The 21,492-nt window shown below is 48.0% G+C and overlaps 1 protein-coding gene across 1 annotated transcript in view; it reads right to left on the reverse strand.

Moving 5' to 3' along the window:
- The window catches only part of LOC147700868 (C-type lectin domain family 2 member L-like), an 81,885-nt gene extending 68,766 nt beyond the window's left edge, over nucleotides 1-13,119 (reverse strand). The window contains exon 1 of the mRNA XM_086929763.1: nucleotides 12,973-13,119. Within this exon, the coding sequence (XP_086785889.1) occupies nucleotides 12,973-13,024 (52 nt within the window). The 5' untranslated portion in view covers nucleotides 13,025-13,119. The remainder of the gene's footprint in view (nucleotides 1-12,972) is intronic.
- Nucleotides 13,120-21,492: the final 8,373 nt, after the last annotated feature.

A 21,492-nucleotide genomic window follows, 5' to 3' on the forward strand; every position in this document is an offset into this window, starting at 1 on the left:
ATATAGGAGGGCTTCCTTGATTCGAGCTTCCCTCAGCACGGCATCCCTGTCGTGATAATTCAGCAGTTTAGCGATCACCGCCCTAGGCCGCTCGCCCTCAGGCGGCCTCTGCGCCAGGGCGCGGTGCGCCCTCTCGATAACGAAGCAAGTTGAAAGCGTCCCCGGCGGCATCCACGACTCCAGCCACTGTGCGAGGAAGCGTTCCATGTTGCCCTTTTCACAGCGCTCCGGAAAGCCGATAAAGCGGAGGTTGTTGCGGCGCGCCCGCCCTTCGGCATCCTCCACACGGAGCGCCGTGATCCGCTGCGCACATTCCATCGCCGCCATTCTTTTCTTAAGGGAGGTGACGTCTTCCTCCACCACTGTTACCCTGGATTCAGCTTCGGTGATCCGCGCCACAGCATTCCTCAGGTCTTGGCGCAGTAGAGTCACGTCCGCTCCCACTGCCCCTATCTTGGCGTCTAGCGCATCCCTCGACTGGGTGATGGCCGCCATAAGGGCTGCATTGTCTGGCCCCCCTCCAGGCGGAACACCCCCGGACTGTCCAGAGCCCCCACTGGGCCCGTGAATTTATCGATTGTCACCTGTTTGGCGGGGCCACCGCCCCCTCTGGTCATGGCCGCCGAGGGTAAATGGGCTTCGAGATGGGACAGAGGCGCGGGACCCCGGCCGCCCTCGATGAGATCTATGGAAGGCAGTGAGGAGGGGAGGGAAGACCGCGACCGGTCGCCAGCCCTCGGGCAAGTCTTGACTGACCCGACCCAGCGCGACTCAGTGTCCAGCTCAGAGCGTGGTCGGCCCCAGCGGCCGCCAAGAATCAGGGTCTCCTCCGGTCAGCGAACCCCCCCCGGGGGGAGGAAGTGGACAGGCCTGGTGGATCTCGCGTCAAAGCGCTGGTGTCCCCTCCGGTCCGGGTGGGGGGTGGGGGGTTGTAGCCACTACTCACAGTTGCTGCCAATCGTCTGCGCCGTGGGTTGAGCACCGCTGGGCGGGAACACCATGGCCACCGACACTGGGCCGCGAAAATCAAGGTCCGGGCTGCACCCAGTCCGCCAGGCCGCTCCGGCCGCTCTCGGTCATCCGCAGCCTCCACGCCCCCTCAGAATGCTGCTGGGCTCTGGAAGAGGGATCACACACCTTCCCCAGCGTCTTCGATGCCTCGGGTTGCAAGGTGTTGCGGCCGCCACCGGGCCAGGCGGGTTAGTGCGCAGCTCCCCGGCCGGGGAGCGCCAAAATCGAGGCCCCGGCTGCACCACTGTCCTCCAGGCCGCACCTCGCGCCTCGCTGCAGCGTCCGGTCACGGGACTCCGGACCACCGCTGGGCACACTGGAGGGTTTCTGGCACACCCGGCGGCCCTCGCCCCGTTGTTGTTGTGGGTTTCGGGGTCAGGGACCAGGATAATTAGGAGGATAAACGGCGGGCCGGCGGGAGCTCTAGCAAGCTGCGACCGCCATCTCCGCTTGCGTAGCCACGCCCCCCCTAAACACAGATTTTTAGCTTTGTTTATTTTAAGCCATGCCCTTATTACAATGACCACGCCCCTTTGAGACCCCCCCAGTTTTTCATCCCACTTAGAGCCCTGCCTAGCAGCATGTGACTCCGACCCTCCCCAAGACCAGGTAGCTAACGCTCGTGCAGAGGAGGCGGGCCTGCCTTGATAGTACATGAAACACACCATGAGTGTCACATGGTCAGCGGTCTGCTGAGCCTTTCACTGCCACGTTGAAATAGGCCAAGTGAATTCAGATTTGAGAGACTGAGTGATGCCTGGCTCAAGAACGGACTCTTAAACAGCCATGTTTGAAATGGAGCCAAACTCAGATGACTCCAATGTAGAAGACTGGGGATGCTGATGATTGCCGTGCCTCATGTCCCCTGTGTGACATTATGCTGCTGCAAGCCCTCAAAGAGCAACAACATGATCACACCTTCTAGAGCCGCCCTGTCGCCGGAACTCGCTGTAGACCCTTCACGGCTGCCCCAGCCCTCACTTACCACTCGGATGCTGCGCTTCTGCAAATGCAGTTCCCACTGTTACGGCCACTTACTTGCTTCACTCTCAGCACCCAGGTGGTCAAAATGCGTGGTTAATGCATTACCCCCTTATGGGTCCTCCTCGTCCCAGTCCTTACACAGTGAGGCAGTCCTGCCTTCACCCTGCCAATCAAAGCACTAGAAAACCAAAAGCTGACCGTATGAAAATGCAGATGTCCCTGAAGTTAACCTCTCGCCCAGACAAAAATCATGGAAGCCAGCAGAGACCGAGACACGCACCTGTACCCCCAAGAAGGCTCAAGCAACAATGAGCCACCTGAATGCCGGCACGAACCAACAGACTCAGCGGCCACCAAGAACCCCAACGTGGCCCCCCAACCCCAAGGACAGGCGTCCGAGAGCAACAAGAGGAGAGAAGGGAGCCGAAAACACACCCCCTACACGAGGATGGGAGAGCAAAGCCACCAGCCCAAATTAGGAACCAAAACAGGGGCAAGAGGAACCAGAGCCATGCAATCCGCAATGAGTCAACAGAAGAAACACCAAGGACACAAGGTGCAGGCGAGCCAAAGGAACCACAGCCGTGGAGGCAGCCACCACTCCCCGGACCAGCAACCAACCCCGAGCCAGGGCAGTAGGACGACCCAGTCAATAGGGTAGAGAACCGATGCGGAGGGAGAAAACAGCCCCCGCAAAGGAACCTGAAGACAAGGCCAGAACCAACATAAACCCCAGAGATCGGAACAAGGCCACTGATGCCCCCACCGCCAGAAAAGCTTTAGGGAGGGCAGAAGCAGAAACCAGACAAAAAGCAACACAGGGAAATACAGAGAAACCCAGATGCAGCAAAAACCCCCAGAGCAGGAGCTAATACCTTGGCAAAAAGCCGGGGAGCAGGACAGAGGCCAAAAAGCAACACCTCAAACCGCAGGAACCGACGACCTGCCAGATGGACGGGCATGTGAAAACAAGCGACTACCAAATCCAAGGAAGCCAAAAAGCACCCACCATTAGGATGGGAAGGACTGACCGCAAGGCGATCAACTGAAAATGATCCAGCCGCACTAACCCGTACAAAGCTAGGCGAGACAGAATCAAGCGGAAGGAACCATTGGGTGACAGGACCAGGAACAAAGAGGAATAGAACCCCAGGACCCGCACCGCCACTGGTACCAGCACAACAGCGCTCTGTGACAAAAACAGGCCAGAGCCAGATAAGAAGGCAGAATGCAACACGGGGCCTATGGACAATGCTGAAACCGTGAAAAACAGATCAAAAAGGGTTTCCCGGCGCCGAGACAAGGCACAAAAGAAGATGGACGTATGGATGGTGGTTCAGGTTATTGTTCGAACAACAAGGTTTTGATGTTTTTCCTGAACCTGGCGTAGTTGTCTTCTTTGCGGATTTGTAAAGGGAGGGCATTCCAAAGTTTGGGTCCTAGCTGGGCAAAGGATTTCCCTCCCATTCTTGCATGTTTAAACCTGGGTACACAGAAATTGGCAGCTGCTTGTGACCGTAAACTGCGCTTAGGTATGTAAGGGTGGGCTAGAGTTGTAGGTATTTGGGAGCGGTGCCTGCCTTGATTTTAAACATGTAACTGAGGGCCTTGAATGTGACCCGGTTCACTACTCTGAGCCAGTCTAGGTCACGCAGGTATTTAGACACACTGGCAGTTTTTGGAATTTGACAAAGCAGCCTGGCAGAAGGATTTTGAACAAGTTGCAGCCGCTGTACTACCTCTTTGTTTGAACCAAGATACAAGATGTTTCCGTAGTCAAGCCTGGATGTAATGAGGGCATTGACCACGTTTTTTTGGGTGGAGGTCGGTAGCATCCACAGGATTTTCTTAAGCCACTTTATGATTGTAAATCAAAGGCCGGCCACTTTGTTGGCTTGTTGCTTCATTGAGAGTGAGCTGTCCAGAGTAAACCCCAGATTACGTACCTGGTCGGTAGGTGATGGGAGATTTCCCATCTGGGAAGGCCAGTGGTAGGAGGACCATAGATCACTTTGTTTACCCAGCAGGAGGATCTCCGTTTGATCCCCGTTCAGTTTCAACTGGTTGGTGGTCATCAAGCTGAAAATGTTATGTAGACCCTGTTTAAGAATGGAAGGGGCTGGTGGGCCAGAATCGGACAATGAGAAAATGATCTGCGAGTCGTCAGCGTAGGTCATAAGGGTGAGTCCAGAACGGTCCGCAAGGTCAGCCAGTGGTCTAAGGTAGAGATTGAAGAACAGCGGGCTGAGTATAGAGCCCTGGGGCACGCCGTGGGGGGCATGGAACACTTCAGAGTGTGCAGCGGAGGATGCTATCTGGAAAGTTCGGTGGGTCAGAAAGGACCTGATCCACTCCAACGCTGCACCACAAATCCCATTATTCTTTAGTGTGGTTAGTAGACCTTCATGGGATATGGTGTCAAAGGCCGCACTCAGATCTAACAGAATGAGTGCAACCGTTTGACCATCAACAAGGAGTTTGCGAATGTTCTCTGTAACTCCCAGCAAAGCCGTCTCGGTTGAAAACCCCGCTCGAAAACCGGACTGTGACGGGTGAAGAAGGGAGTTTACTTCCGTGAAGTGAGTGAGGGAAGAGTGAACATGTCTTTCCAATAACTTGGAAAATGCAGGAAGAAGTGATATAGGCCTGTAGTTAGATAGTGTTTCTGGGTTAGCCGTGGGTTTCTTCAGAAGTGGACTGACCATGGCGTGCTTCCAGAGTGTGGGAACAGTAGACAATTTGAGGGAGGAATTTAGCGTATTAACAATAATATCCAGAGAGGGATCATCCAGTTGCTTCAGTACTTTTACGGGGATAGGATCGCAAGGGGAGCCAGATTTAATTGTTTTGAACATGGATTTAAGTGTGTCGATAGTGATGAGAGGCCAGCGATCCAAGGTGTATTTAATGGTCGGGACAGAGCCCACCGGTCGTGTGGGGAGGTGTCCAACATGTTGCTATTGATGCCAGGGATTATTTTGTCAATTTTTTCAGAGAAGAATGTAGCGAGATCTTGACATTGTTGTTTATTTAAAGGACAGGCAATAGCAGTGGTTTGAGCACCAGCTAGTTCCTTCACAGTATTGAACAGTGCTTTTGACCTATTCGTTGCATTCATGATAGTGGTGTTTACATACAGGACACGGGCTTTGGTGCAGGCTGCGTGGTATTTATTTCTTGCACTCTGATAGCCCACTTTTTTGTCAGGTGCGTACTCTTTCCTCCACTGTCTCTCTAAAGCTTTACATTTAGATTTCTTCATTTTTAATTGGTCAGTGAACCATAGGGCTGGGGGGCGGTGGCTGTTTCTTCTAGTGTCGAAGGAAGAAAGACAAGAATCAGCGGCATTATTAAGTCATTGTTGTGTTGTATTAGCAATGCTTTCCATGCTAGGGCCAGGTTTAGGTGGGTTCTTGCTGAGGGCTTGATTGAATAGTCCAATATTTCCTCGATGTGGCAGCAGAAACAGACAGCAAGGGAGCTATTTCTGGTAGTCTAAGACTAAAATGTATTAGATAGTGGTCTGACCAACAGGTCAGGAGTTGTGTCTTGCCATACTAGTTCGGGGAGATTAGTAATGACCGGGTCTAATAAATGCCCCGCCTCATGGGTAGGTCCAGTGTTTAGAAGTGTCATGTTTAAGGCTGTGAGGTCATCTAGCATATTGGAACATGTGTAATTAGTAGCGTCGTCCAAGTGCAAATTTAAATCTCCGATTACTGAGAAATTTTTAGAGGCAAGGATGAAAGGGGCGATGTTATTCACCAATGTGGAGGCCCATAGGGTAGAGTTCCCAAGAGGTCAGTAAATCAGTATGCCTGATAATGTAAAATTAGGGTTTATGGTTAATTTAAACAGGCCAGCTTCACAATCGGGAATATCTACGGGCTCAAAACTGCATTTTAGCTCTTTGCTGAAGATAATAGCTATACCGCCACCGATTTTATTCAATCTATCTTGCCTCACAATCGCATATTTGGAGGGAAGGGCTGTAGCTACATCGGGGCCAGCACCGGCGTGAAGCCAGGTTTCGGTTAAGAAGAGAGCACTGGGTTTTTCTTCAAGTAGCAGATTAAAAATATCCAGCTTATGCCTAGGTAGTGAGCGGCAGTTTGTGCTTAAAAAACGGAAGTCCTGTGCCTTTGGACTCGATTCATGTCTCCTCTTTATATTTATATCCTTATAATCAGAATATGGTTGGAAGTTAGTTAGAGAGAAATTGCAATTTGTACAGATCGCATTGCCAAAAAGTGGTACCTTAAGTGTCGTACAATTAGCGTGTGTTGTGGGGGGGAGTGATTTTAAAAAATTGGGAGACAATACCAATTTATTCGTGGTCGGCGAGGCATAGCCCTCTGCCCCGTGCCCCGTCCTGGCCCGGACGGGCACAGACGGGCTGGTCTTCGGCGGGTGGACGGCGCGGACGCTGCGCGTTCCCGCTGCGCGTTCCCGCTGCGCGTGTTTGGGGGCATCGGGCTTATGAAGAGGACGGGCTAGTGATCAGCTCCGCCTCCACACACTCGCCCAATCAGCGCCAGCCCCGGGAGGGAACCCAGAAGAAGGTACCGCCCTGCAGCCTCCACACAAACAAGCCGAATGCTTGTGGGTGGACCGGGGTTGCAGGGGCGACAAGTGCCTCAATGGGGAATAGTGCGGTTCTATTTTTAAAAGGTACAAAGTGCAATTTACCAATTAATCACACAGCAAAGTAAAACAGCTTTCCAGTCGCGCTGTGAACATACAATCGTTCACGCGTGTGACAATAGGGGAAGTGATGATTAGAGGTCCAAAGGTGCAATTTTAAAATCAATCACAAGCACAATTTTAAAATCAATCACAAGCATGATTTCGATGTTGTCAGGTCACGCTGCAAAAACATATGGTTGTTTTAGTACGTGTCATCAGCCCCATAGCAGAATCCGGCAACCAAGACAAAGACCAACCGGAACCACCAGCCGGAAATCAGACAGGACCAATGATCCAGGAACAAACCGAGCAAAGCCACCAAAAAAGTAATATCTCCAACAATGTAGACAGGGAGCACACAACCAGTCTAACACCAGGAGTGGAACACATAAACCTTAGAGGAACAGACCGCAACCGCAACCACCAGGCCACAGTGACTCCACCTGGGCACAATAATATGTGATCAAAACCCAGGGGCAGCTGCAGTCGCAGCAGAGGGCGGGCACCAAATGGAACGCAGCCCCCAGACCACGAAAGGGCTATAAAGAAGACAGAGTACTCGGAAACTCCAGCAATTGCCAAAAAAACAGGGATCCACAAAAGGCAGGCAACGGACCAAGGCGCCAGAGCAGTGACAGACAAGGCACCAAAGCGCGGTCCAGAGAGACCTCCATGAGCCACCGCAGCCCCTGCAACCAAGGATAAGGCCCACAAAGAACCAAAAGCCATATCCAAGAGAATCTGGCCCAAAACCACCATCTGGGCCAAGACAGGTGGAGGGTCCCCTGAACCTGGAAACAGTCAAACAACCACACAAAATCCTTGAGAAGGACCTGTGAAGCAAAGGCAGAATAAGAGCCAGCACGCACCCCAAAAAAGAGGAGCAACATACGAACGCTGGAGAGCAGAAACCAGTGTCTGCCCAACCGGCCCACCAGGATAGCCTCCCCCGAAGACCAAGAGGATTGACTGCAGGAACCAGAGGTGACTGGGTGTCAAAGTCCACCTGGCGAAACCGCTACCCCAGAAAGCGAGGAATACCCTGCATGACAACTCCAAGCCATTCCGTAGTCAGAATATCCAACAGGACAGCATGAACCACAGAAAAACTAAATGGGGAAGAAAACACTGCATCAGAAAATGAATTTGAGTCAAAACCCAGCACTACCCGTACATGGACCCAGCCCCGAACGTATACCCCCTTAGGGGAAAAGCCCTCATCACCAACAATAGATGACGTAGCCTCAGGCTCCAGCAGCGGAGACAGGACAGCAGAAATAAATAATTCCTGCAAATCAGCCCTAGAAATCTGCAAAAGATCATCCTCCTGCAGCTTCTGGGCATAATGCTGCATGGACAATGACTACGCAGGCACCGGAGAGGAAGCCCCATCACACATCGCTACCAGCAGGAAGAGCAACCAAACAGGAAGCCCAACACACACACCAGGAAGTACCCAACAACTCCCATAAAATACTGCCCCCAAACAACCAAGTCCCATGAAACAAGAGACAAGGAAAACACAAAGGACAGCCCTGCAATCACCCCCCCAGCCACAGAAGAAATCAACATGGCCGAGGGGGCCGGACGCTGCTTGCAACCTCCAGCGCCCGAACGACCCGGGGCCAGGACGTCAGGAGAGCTCCCCACCCCAGCCCAGCACATGAGCGGGGAGCGTCCTGACCCAGGAGCGCGGCCGACCGGTGCACCGGTATGGTAGCGCAGAGACATCAAAGTCAGAAAATAATACATGTGCATCTAAACAACAAGAAAAGTCCTTTAAAAAAATAGACTGTTAAAAACTCATGGTACCGCAAAACATCCTGCAGCAAAACCGGAAATAGCAACAGGATACAGAGCACCAATGTTCCAACCGCCATCGGAGCAAGAAAAAACAAGCATTTGCAATGCAATAGGTCTCGCATTATTAAAGTTTGAGCTATTGGTGTTACATTATTTAGCAATGCCAATAGCTCAAACTTTAATAATGCGAGACCTATTGCATTGCAAATGCTTGTTTTCCTGGTTGTTGGTACCTGTGGGAGGGCACTACGTGCGTCTATGCGCTGTACAACAGAAAACAGTTCTCAAGAAGTGTATAGTGCCCCATGCTGGTATACCCCAAGACACTACGAAGGGCAGTCTGACGCTGGGGTAGAGGAGATGGAAGGAGGGTAGGGGTTGGGGGGGGGGAGATGATAAGTTAACGCCATTCCAGATGAGGGGGCTGTGGCTGTGTGTGGTGGGGTCGAGCTGTGGCTGTGTGATGGGGTCGGGCATGTCAGGGGTGGATGTATGTATGTGGTGCGTGCGTTCATTCAGCGGGGTTCAGTGCGGGGTGCATGGCATAGATGAATGTATAGGGAGGGCATGCATAGGTGGGGACATCCCAGGGGTTGGAGGGAAGGGCTGGCTTTCTTGTGTTCTGCCTTTTCATGCCTGATCTGAGCTGATATGTTTCCGTCCTGTAAAGAGCGCTCACGCAGCGGGGATGCACCCCTGAAAGAGACCAGTCAGACAGGGGGTGTGTTCATGTGCTGGTGTGAACACCCCTCTGAGCGGTTGCGGGGTTCAGTGCTATAAGCAATGGGCTGAGGGGAGCTGAACCCCTAAGTTTAAACGCTGCCTTGTTGCTATATTTCACAAGAGTGGAATTTGAGACCTCTGGACAAGAATGTATATTTTAAATGAGAATTCATGATTTGTTTTTTTGATTCCCTTCCAACCCCCCCCTCCCCGCAAGCATGCTTTAAAACAATAACAATCCCACGAGTGGTGCGCGATAATTGAAAACAGATGTCGGCGTGCGGGTAACGGACACCAATAGGCCATGGACAGAGCAACGCGACCGCCCATGGCCTATTGCGTATTGTCTTTCTAAAAAAGACGACCGCAAACGCCAATACCGTGGACAGAAAGGAATCTCACACGCACGAGCGTGTGCGATTCCAATGTCCGATTTGGAACTCTCCACAAAAGGGCTCGCCTGCACAAGCACTTCTGCGTACTGCATCGCGAGGGGCGAGCCCTAACAGGCACGGCAGTGGGTGGGCGGGGTTTATGTGACCTTTAGCTTTTGATTTTCTAGCATTTTGATTGGCTGGAAGAGGACCCTAATCGCAGTAATGAAGATTACCGGTAAGTAACATGACATTTTAATGCAGTGATGCGGAGCACCACATTAAAATGCGTTAGTCTTAACGCCTGATGCGTGGCACTTGGCAGGGCTGGCACAAATAAACAAGCATTGGAAATGCAATAGGTCTCGCAGCATTAGAGTTAGTGCTTTTAGAATTGTTTATGGGTTTTTTTGTAAATCTTTAGCATTTTTGTTTCCTGTAGCCAATGCTAAAGAATTAAAAAAAAAAGCCATAAACATTTCTAAAAGCTCTAACTCAAATGCTCCGAGACCTATTGCACTGTGTGAGGGTGAGGGGTTGAGGGTGAGTGAGGGTGAGTGAGGGTGAGGGTGGGTGAGGGTGAGTGAGGGTGAGTGAGGGGTTGAGGGTGAGTGAGGGTGAGGGGTTGAGGGTTAGTGAGAGTGAGGGTGAGTGAGGGTGAGTGAGGGTGAGAGTGAGGGTGAGTGAGGGTGAGGGTGAGTGAGGGTGAGGGGTTGAGGGAGGGTGAGGGTGAGTGAGGGTGAGTGAGGGTGAGTGAGGGTGAGGAGTTGAGGGTGAGTGAGGGTGAGGGTGAGGTGTTGAGGGTGAGTGAGGGTGAGTGAGAGGTTGAGGGTGAAGGGTTGAGGGTGTGAGGGTGAGGGGTTGAGGGTGAGTGAGGGTGGAGGGTGAGGGGGTGAGGGTGAGGGGGTGAGGGTGTGGGGTGAGAGTGAGGGGGTGAGGGTTAGGGGGTGACTGCATAGTCACATCATCTCAAAAAAGCAAATCCCCTTAAGAAATGCAGAATGAAATAGAACGTGAAGCATCCATGTGCCTCAGTTTCTTTGGTTTCAAATGGACTGGTAAGTAGGGAGACAGAAGCAGCGTGTTCGTGTTCCTATTGTGAGCCAACACATAGTGGCAGCTCAACATTTCGAACATGTGCAGCACTGGGACTGCAGGGCCCGGGCCTGTGCATTCAAACCCTTTTCAAATAAGCTGGCGCTCATGTGGCAGTCGTGATCGGGAAAGCCCGTGCTGCTAAAATGGCGGCACCCCGCAGATTGCTCTCCTGAAGCTGGCTGCCTGATGGAGTGGAGAGCGGGCGGGCACGGAACGTGAAGCATATAAACTTCAAAGAAAAATCCTCATCAATTACCTAAATAAATGTCAACCGTGTTATTTCGGGAGACTCAAGCAATTTCAGACAGCTATCACGTATCTACAAAGAGAACGCGGTATTGAATGTAAAGTCCCCAAGTGCTCTACTCACATTGCCAATAAATAAAAAGAGAAAGAAAAGAAGAAACCTCGGGACATGGTGTTCATTATATGTCCATAAGGCCACTATACGTGGTATTAGTTATGCGTCCCCATGTGTACAACTTGCAGTGCAGATTAGAAGAGATTAGTAGCTCGAGAGTGAAACTCAGGGACGCGTTGACACATACACGTTCCCCTTTATACGGCTGATAATGCCGACTTAGACCTAGTATCCCGGGACACTGTCTAAATTTACGCGTTCCCGATTCTGTTGCTCGCCATATGATAAACAGCGAGACAGCGGGAGACCAAACCGGTGCTTACCCAATTCGTAGTGCGGACGACAGAGGATTTCCCCTTCCTTTCACAGGACTCGCAACTCACCCAGCAGTCCTAACTTTATTTAGGCGCTCTCGCGTTAGCTCATCCCGAGCAGACACAAATGTAGGACCAACACTGGTCTCATGATAAAAATAAAAGCAGGACTAACATTGATTTTGCAACCAAACATTACGCACTACAGACCGAGAATGGTTATAGCAGAATTCAAAACGTATTAACTGCCTACACCCATTCAGGCTATCTTTTCACGGAAATAATTCTAAACAATTATAAGTAAAATTACGGAGTGGTTTCAAGTCCTATTTAAAGAGCCCACCTCTTTATTTCCATACAACTAGCGATTGGTTAGGTTTCACAGTAGGGGCGAGCGGGCGGGCAGAGAGAGTGAGGGGGCGGAGCGGGGGTGTGGGAGGAGTGCGGCTGGCTGCCTGATAGAGTGGAGAGCGGGCGGGCAGAGAGAGTGAGGGGGAGGAGCGGGGGTGTGGGAGGAGTGCGGGAACAGACGGGAGGGGAGGAGAGTAGGAGGAGGAGTAGGGGAGGCACGGCCTAGCGGCCGTGCAATCAAGAAGTGAGGGGGCGGGAGAGTAGGCAAGGCAGGCGGCTGGGGCCATGTGCACGCGCTTTTAAGCTCAATGCGCATGCGCATTGAGCTTAAAAGTCACGGGCACTGCAAGGAATCGCCACGATTCCTTGCAAGTTGGATAAAGAGTCGATGAGCCCCCATAGTCTCGCTTGCTCGATGCGCATGCGCATCGACAGGCGAGACCTAAAACGGAGTTATAACTGTTTTTGTTTGTGCTGTGTAAAACAGACAAAAATAAAATGTCGAGGCCTATCACATGCTCCTTATTCCCCCCTCCAAGCATTAAGAACAAAGCATAACCTTTGATGTGAAAAGTATAGAGCATGTGTGACGGGTATCAATATTTTATTTTTGGCAGTTTTACAAAACTCCAAATCAGGTTTCTGCATGTAGGAATCGGAATCCTAGAGGCTATTCTTGAAATCAGTAGTCTCCAGCTTGAATCAGGAGGGTATGCAGTATAAGGTATTTCTTAAGTACAACGAAACTATATGGTAAGGTCATCAAATAAACAGTTTGAAAACGTGGTAGCCATGCACTCAAGAAACAAACTAATCTCAACAGTCAAGTAAATGCATATGATGGCCCTTGATTTGAAATCAACTTAAGCGCCACCAGCAGGAGAAGACAAGTTTATTCCGTACTATCTCCATATTCACTGCCCTTAGTAGTTCTCTACTCAAAGATGGCCGCAGCGTTCACGTAACACCCATTCCACTGACCCATTACAATACGCAGGGGAAGCCCAATCTAGAATGGCCGCCACGCAGCTTCTGGAATACTTATTGGGCGGGCAGTTAGGCCACTTCATGACGAACTTTCCCTGATTTCCGCAGAGCGTGATACTACAGATACTAACTAGCACATCAGAACTCGCGCGTGTGAGCCATTAATGTTGCAATGCAATGCTCCGAAATGAGAAAGAATAAGGTCTGGCGGTGCAGCTACGTCACGAGCTAACGCCGCTTCCGGTCACGCCGCTGCAGCGCCTCGCGGTCTGTCACCCACTTCCACAGCTGTGTGTTCTGCGTGTCTCCTCCGTTTCCAGCCGGTACATCATATACGCCTTCCAGCAGTGGGCGCGCCGCTTCTGAGCGCCCTTGTAGCGCTAGTCTCCACCTCCGGGGGACGAGGCTGGGCCCGATCCTCTGCTTCGCTGCACCCGCCCCTCCGGACCCGTGCCAAACATTTTTTATTTATTTTATGCGTTCTATAGCGCGGACCTTACCCGGAGGTGTCAGAGCGCTTCACAGTACGAACAGATACTTGAGGAGAAACGTTACAAGTGAACAAATTACAAAAGCAAACGTTAAGTTACATGTAGGGTGACCAACTGGCATTGGTGCAAATTCAGGACGGTGAGTGTAAAAATTCAGGACAAAGGGTCAAAATTCAGGACACAAATTCAGGACAGGAGGTCAAAATTCAGGACAAAACTTCAGGACAATTGGATACGTTTTACAGACACATCAGAGGTCGCGCAATTGTATATAAGTAAGCTCAGCCATATCTAGACATATTCAGCCATTTGCAAACCTATCCATCATGTATCCTTCCATCTTTCATTTCACTCATCTACCCCTTCATCCATCCTTTCACTCATCCATCCATTATCCATCCATCCGCCCTTTCACCCTATCCATCTGTACACTTATCCATCCACTCTTCTACCCATTCGTCCATTCACCCATCCATCCAGAGATTTACCCTTTCACCCATCCAGCCATCCTTTCACTTACTCATCCATCCACCCAGTCACTGATCCTTCCACCCATCCACCCTTTCAGTCATCCATCATCCTCCCTTTCTCTCTCCATCGACTCTTTCACTTAGCAATCCTTCCTTCCATCCATCCATCCACCCACCCTCCTTGCATCCATCAATCCTCCCATCCATCCATTCATCCATCTACTCATCCGCTCATGAATCCATCCATTGACCCTTTCACTCATCCATCCTTTCTCTCATCCATGTATACTTTCACTCCTTCACTGGTCTATTCATCATTTTGTCCATCTACCTTCCCTTTCACTCACTCATCCATCCTTACATCCACCCTTTCACTCATCCATCCATCCATTCGCCCTTGTACTTATCAATTCATCAATCCATCCATCATTTCACTCATCCATCCACCCACTCACCCATCATCCACCTTTTCACTCATCCATCCGTTCACTCATCCATCCACCCTTTTACCCATACAGCTACCCTTCCACCCATACATCCATCTATATCCGTTTTCTCTCTTCCATCCTTCCACTCGCTCATCAATCCATCCATCCCCTCCCATTATCCATCTATTCAATTTTTCATTCATCCATTCACCCTTTCACTAATTCATCCAGCCATCCCTTCACTTACTCACTCGCCCACCTTTTCATATTAATTTTGAGCTGAGCCTTTTTGAGAAGAGGCCCATCAAGAACTTCACCCTCGCTGCAGGAGCCATTCCAGGACTGGGACAGAAGCCACCCAGGGCAGAGACAGGATCCACTACAGGAGGGGACAGGAGCCATCAAGGCGGGGATGGGGGGGACAGGAGCCACCACATGGGGGGACAAGAGCCATCACTGGAGGGGGAACAGGATCCGCCAGGGTGGACACAGGGGTGGGTATGCAGTATACTAGTATCATCTTGGTCTCTTCCAGGGTGGGGGAGGGCTCCTCACCCCCCACCTGGACAAAACAATGAGAAGACAGGCTCTGTTTCCAAAATGTTAGTTTTGCCACCCTCCCCCCACACTGATGTACAGTACTGAAAGGAGATACTCCAAGAGAACTGATTTAACTGATTGTCCTCCATACTTTGTTAATCAGTGTGAGTGTGATAGTGCCATTTCTCTATTTTATTACAATATAGACTGCATATTTGAAGAATCGAGGTTTGTTTACAGTTTAGTGACAGTAATTAAGCTCTGTGAAGTGAACCACGTGCTACCTAGGTGTAATCAGGGCTGGTTCTAGGATGTTTGGGGCCCTGGGCAGAAAGGGAATGTCTCACACCAATTGCAGATACAAGACGCATTCAGTGCTGTTTGCATCTGAATAGATGCCCCTGCTCCTGAAGCTGCCGCCCCTCCCTCTGTCACCTTCAAGCACCTCTTAACAGCTCATCAATGGCTGAAGGTGTGAGGGTTGCCATCCTGCTGTGCCTCGCCAATGCTGATGGGTATCTGAGCTTTTGTACTGCCTCGGAGTCTGTTACACCCGACCTCGGCAGCATCGCAGTCAAGAAGGGAGGTGGGGGCCAACTGTGCCGGTTGTGCGACCAGTTAAAATTACGGACAAATGGCGTCCGTTAAAGAATCCTTCACGGACAACGGACAGACGACCGAAATTACGGACTGTCCGTGAAATTTACGGACGGTTGGTCACCCTAGTTACATGAGGCAGTGCCCATAGCTGCCAAGGTTTTAGATTGCTATGTGTGACATTTCCATAATTTCAGAGCAATTATGAGTGACATTTCTACGACTATGAGTGACAATTTCTCGTTAGCAAAATCAAGCAATGATGAAGAGGGAAACATATAAATATCAGAAGTTGCACCCATTTGCGCAACAAGAAACTCTAAAAAGATCTTAAAACTGCTGTAAAGCACCAGAAGCTGAAGGGCACCAATATTAACTAAATGCTGGAGGTACCAGAGTGGTCTCAGGTACTGACATAATACAGCATTGCTACAGGTCTCGATGTTTATCTGTCAAGACATCCTATTAGACTAGATCATGAGAATCTGGCACTAATATAGTAACTGTATGAAGTGCTTGTTTAACTTGCTATAAAAGAGAGTAATTTATCGTGCAACATAGAAGGCCCTTTCCCCATTCTATTAACGTGAACCTATGCCCGATTTTATGGAGAACTGTGTATGGTTCTTTGCTGTACTTTAAACTGCTCAGAATGTAATTCTGTATTTGTATTAATTTCCGAGTAAAGCCTTTGAGTAGATTCTTGTTAGTTATCTGTGACTGGACGACTTTACTCAAGTGATGAGGCTTCATTGTTACAGACATCATGTGAATGTTTACAGAACCTGGCTTATTTACTTGAGCGCCACTCATAGATTTGTCTTCTAGGTAATGCTTCATTTCCAATAGCCTAAGAATAAACAATAGAAGCCCCCTCTTATGCCAGATATACAATTGCAGTGCCCAATTCTTTTTCTGCATATGCTCAGATAGGTTTGTTCTATGTATTACTTTATGATTTTTTTCACTGGCATGATAATAATAAAGTGATGAAATAAGCCAAATTAAAAAAAAAAGTTTCTTGAATATATTAAACTGAATGTTATAATGAATATGTTTATTAATCATTTTATATGTTTTATATTTGATTGTTAGGGAGGGCATACCGATATTTTTGTATTAAATTGCTTAATAAATGACCATGTTGAATTTAGCATTAGTAGAGGGGAACTTATGTTATCATTACACCTGTCAAACGCCTGCATTGTTACTTCAGTGTGTTTAAGAGTTTTGTGAAAAACGTTTTCTGTACAGGAACATTTATGTTTATTTCTGTTTACATACTTTTGCAGACTGTCTTCCTCTGTTCGAAGTGAAATATTTTTTATCATCTGCCTGGGGCTTCTTATCTCTGTGTTCTGGCAAGCGTGGGCGGGTTCTCCACACAGTAATATAAGGTCACAATTGTGTGACAGCGGTGACAGGGCAGACAGCAGTTCAGGTGTGACTGAATGTTGCTAACACAGCGAGCGTGGACACATTTTTGCTGCTATCACTATAGCTTTGCTTTCCAGGCCTACATTGTTAGGTATTGGCCGTGGGTTATATTAAATGACGGCCTCCGTTATTAGCATTATGTTAAAAGGACAGTTATTATTATATGCGGCCTCCTCCTGGATTCACCTCACAGAGGCTGCTCGCTTCCACTTAGCCTTTCAACCTCCGCTTAGATTTTTTCGTATAGTGTATACAAGAGCAAAGGCTACCAACACACTGTGGAAGCTTGTATTACAATCACAGCTTCCTTTCAAGATCTGTGAAATTTGAGTATCACCCGACGCCTGGTCGACTTCAACACACTTTTTCAGCAGTGGGTTGACCGTCCTACGTGAACGGAGGGGAGTTCTGTGCTGTTGTGGTCCGCGCCGCAGGAGGACTGAGTTGAGACGCTGCAGGTGTTGTGCTACTCTTGGTTTCTAGGTACTACTGGGCCTCCTGCAGCGGAGACTCTAACAGTCCGCCTCAGTGCATTGGTGCCTGCTGAAGACAGTGCTCAGGAGCGTGACCGGAGCCACGGGGCAAGTTTCCCCTCGGGCTAATAAGTCACTCAATGCCTTTTTGTACCACTTTTTTTTGTGTATTTGCCTCAAAGAGTTCCACCTGAAACACGGCAGTGAGTGGTGCTCTAAGAAACATGGCAGTGCCGTGTGCCTAGGTCATTGACAGCAACAGTGGTAACCGTGAGAGGAGTTGAGTGCAAATAATTGGCGGACAATACAGTGACAGTTACGCACATTTATATTATTTCTATCTCTTCAGACAGTAAAAAATTATATTACCATAAATATTACCGCCCGGAATTAGTTCATTGGCAAGGGGGCATGCCACCAGTGTCAGGAGGCTGCACTGCAATACTCTCTCCCTGCAGCCGCGGTCCCGCCTCGCCCAAGATGACCCAGGCCAAGAGACACAACACCACTGTAGCAAAAAAGGCCACCTTTATTAAATAAGATCAGGCAATTATATTTCACTTTCCATAACTCAAAATATCACATTTATAACTTTTTCCGAAACCATAGAATTTAGAAACTCATGCCAAAACCAACAATTTCATTTTGAACATATTTCCTTAACTGTTTATATCCAAAACCCTTATATATTTCCTTTTATTAATTCACCCAAACTTTCAAACATTTCACTTTCTTTCTTTTCCTGTCTTTTTCCCCCATTCTGATCTGCCCCACCCTCTCTCATGAAGGACGATCAATGTCCGCTCTAGACATTGACCTCCCCCTTTTTCGACTCAAAGTCATGGAGTAGCGCAACTGCCTGTCCTATCGTGGCAATCTACTGGAAAGTTTGCTTTGTCTATCTCATATAAATATGCATATATAGGTATATATTTTCATGTTATTTATTCATTATATATATATTTTTTTTTAATAATTTTTTTTTTATTATTATATTTTTAATATATTTTTTATATATATATCTTTTTATTTTTATTATTTTTTTTTTTAGGGTGGGTGGGTGGGCCTCACAAAAAGGATTCACCGCTCTCCTCACGCCGCACTACGAAATTGCTCCTCCGTTCTTCTAATGACGTCACCAGCCCCTCGCGCCGCTACCCAACCCGCCAATCTGCGCCTCCGGCCTGTCCCACTCGGGCGAAAATCCCCGGGGGGAGAAACGCTATCGCTTCTACTCCCCGAGAGGACCCCATCGCCCAAGATGACCCAGGCCAAGAGAAACAACAACACCACTGTAGCAAAAAAGGCCACCTTTATTAAATAAGATCAGGCAATTATATTTCACTTTCCATAACTCAAAATATCACATTTATAACTTTTTCCGAAACCATAGAATTTAGAAACTCATGCCAAAACCAACAATTTCATTTTGAACATATTTCCTTAACTGTTTATATACAAAACCCTTATATATTTCATTTTATTAATTCACCCAAAATTTCAAAACATTTCTCTTTCTTTCTTTTCCTTTCTTTTTCCCCCATTCTGATCTTCCCCACCCTCTCTCATGAAGGACGATCATTGTCCGCTCTAGACATTGACCTTCCCCTTTTTCGCCACTCAGGAAAAACGCCAGATTTTTCCTGACCCCACCCAAATGCCGTATCGTAGGATAAATCAAAATACCTTTTAATCATGACCAATCCCCGGTGAAACCCGCAAATCAACATTCAATTCCCTGGACAAGATATCCCGTATCTCAAGTATGTAGTAAGCCATTCCTAATTGAGTTAGGTGAACTCCATCCTCTCTGAACAGATGACCCTCCTTGCCAGTGATGTTATCATGCGCAATTGTCAACATTCCCCTACTTACACAAAAGATTTTCATTGCCTTATGAAGCTTTTTTCGCGCTTTTTCCATGGCACTGTGGTTCCGTGCATTCCTCCATTGCTTCCTGAAAACAAATTCAGTCCAAACTAATCTGGTACCAAGCCAATTACCTTTGATTACTGCTAGATCTAACTGCATTTTTTTTTATTAAACTGAGACCAGATAAGGAAACTAATTCGTTTTCTCCTAGATGCAGAATCAACATTTCTGGTCCACCTCTGTCATAACGAATTTGAGTGAGCAATGGAAACAGATTATCCCATCTCAAACCTCCTTTACCGCACCAGTAAAGTTCATAACAATCGTTTGGTATGCCTAAGTTCCTTCCATAAATCTGATTGTCTGCAAAGATCGCAGCCCACTTGACGAATGAATGGCCTACGATCCATATTTGCTTTTTATCAGAACGCAAACCACAAATATCACCTAGGTAAAAGAAAATTGTAGATCAGCAAAAGCAAAATAATAAACATGCAAAACTTCTGACATATTTGTATGCTTATTTGTAATTTTTTTTTTACATTCTTTTTTTTTTTTTTTACATATTTCTCACAACATGCAGATCACCATCTACCTATTCTCCTGATCATCCCCCAACCTAGACCCAATCTAGCTGCTTCTGACGCTGCTCCTATTCTGATAGAATGTGCTGCAAAAGTGGAAGGGTCTTCTCCCAGCAATGTTAAAGCTTTTCTCATTACCACCAAAAGTTGATGACTAGTTATCTTAACCTTTGGACTATGGACAAAAATTGGGCCTTCTGAAAATCCTGTGGAAAACCTGAAAACCTTCCATTCACCCACTGGACAACATCCCTATATAGGAAATGGCACTCAGGTGAATCCAGACTCCATGCCCCAACTGATCAGTCTTTGACTTTTTTAACCAAATGCGTAACGTGTCCCCTTCTAAAAAGACCTCCTTGCTGTCCAAACCATTTCGTCCCGTAAACCCAACAATTCTGAGATTCGAAACGCCCCGAAAAATAACCAAAGCATACATAAACGAAACAGTTTAACTTCACGTGTATCATAACAGACCTCAGGCAGCTTCAACAATAAACGCTGTAATAACTCAAAAGAAATGGGAGCTCTCCCTTTCGTTATCATAAACTGTTCTTTTTGTAAACCTTTCAACATTTTCTTAACTAAGACATTGTCAATGGGATCAAAACCCCAGTATAAATGCCCATAAAAAGAGACCCCAGCGAATTTGCACGCAATGGTTGAATGGCAAAGACCTTTTGAAATCAACATTAGCACAAAATCCAGCACAAAAGGAAATGACATCTCCTCACTCGGTACATTAGTAACACTTTTCCCATAACTTAGAAATTTTTGCCACACCAGCCTGTAAGCCTGTTGAGTAGCCGGCGCAATAGACTGTTCCTCCAGATGCACGATTCTCAGTCCCCTAGAGCCCAGACACTGTGAGGAATTGGAGTTTTCGAGTTTGCCGCTCCAGGGGCCAGTGACCGAAACCTTTGCCACTGAGAACGAGAAAGCGCATCAGCAATCATGTTATTAACTCCTGGAATATGTTTTGCCTTGAAAACAATGTTCAGCTTGAGAATCAACAACATAAAAGCCCTCAATAAACTCAACACCCTCAGATCTTTTGCTTTTTGCCTATTGACAAGGTTGACAACTGACATGTTATCCACGTGAAACAAAATCGTTCTATTACTCAGCTCAGGACCCCACACCATCAGTGCCACTAATAATGGGAACAATTCAAGGAACGCAATGCTGCGTGCTTATGCCTTCCAAGACTCTGGCCATTCTTCTGCGCACCAGCGCCCAGCCCAAAATATTCCAAAGCCATTCGCACCGGAAGCATCTGAGTAAAGCTGTACCTGCCACTGCATGCCTTCTTCTTTGAAATATAAAGACACACCATTAAACTCCTCAAGAAAAAACAGGCAAATCCTTAAATCTTCCTTGACGCTCTTTGTCAACCTAACCCTGTGGTGCGGCATAGTAGCTCCTGACATTGCCATACCTAGCTGTCTACAGAAAGTTCTACCTGCTCGAACTACTATGCAGGCAAAGTTTAAATACCCTAGCAAGCACTGAACTTGCCTCAACTGCAATTTGTCCACGTTTAGAGCCTCCAATATGCACCTCTTGATTTCTTCTTGTTTGACCTGTGGAAGTTTGGCCAGCATCACTGTTGTATCAATGTCAATGCTTAAAAAAGTGATCGTAGTATCTGGGCCCTCTGTTTTATCATGCGCTAAAGGGACTCCAAAGTTGTTTGCCATACTCTGAAATGACGTCAATGCTGCTTTACAGTCTCCAGACTGTGCCTGGCCCACAAAAAATCATCCAAGTAATGACAAACTTGTCCTGATGTACAAACCTGCTGAAAAACCCATTGCAAAAACGAACTGAATAATTCAAAAATGGCACATGAAACTGCACAGCCCATTGGGAGCACTTTATCAAAAAAGAAATAACCATCAAATTGTA

The sequence above is a fragment of the Lissotriton vulgaris genome, chromosome 7, assembly GCF_964263255.1.
Source record: "Lissotriton vulgaris chromosome 7, aLisVul1.2, whole genome shotgun sequence".
In the NCBI taxonomy this organism is placed as follows: domain Eukaryota; kingdom Metazoa; phylum Chordata; class Amphibia; order Caudata; family Salamandridae; genus Lissotriton; species Lissotriton vulgaris.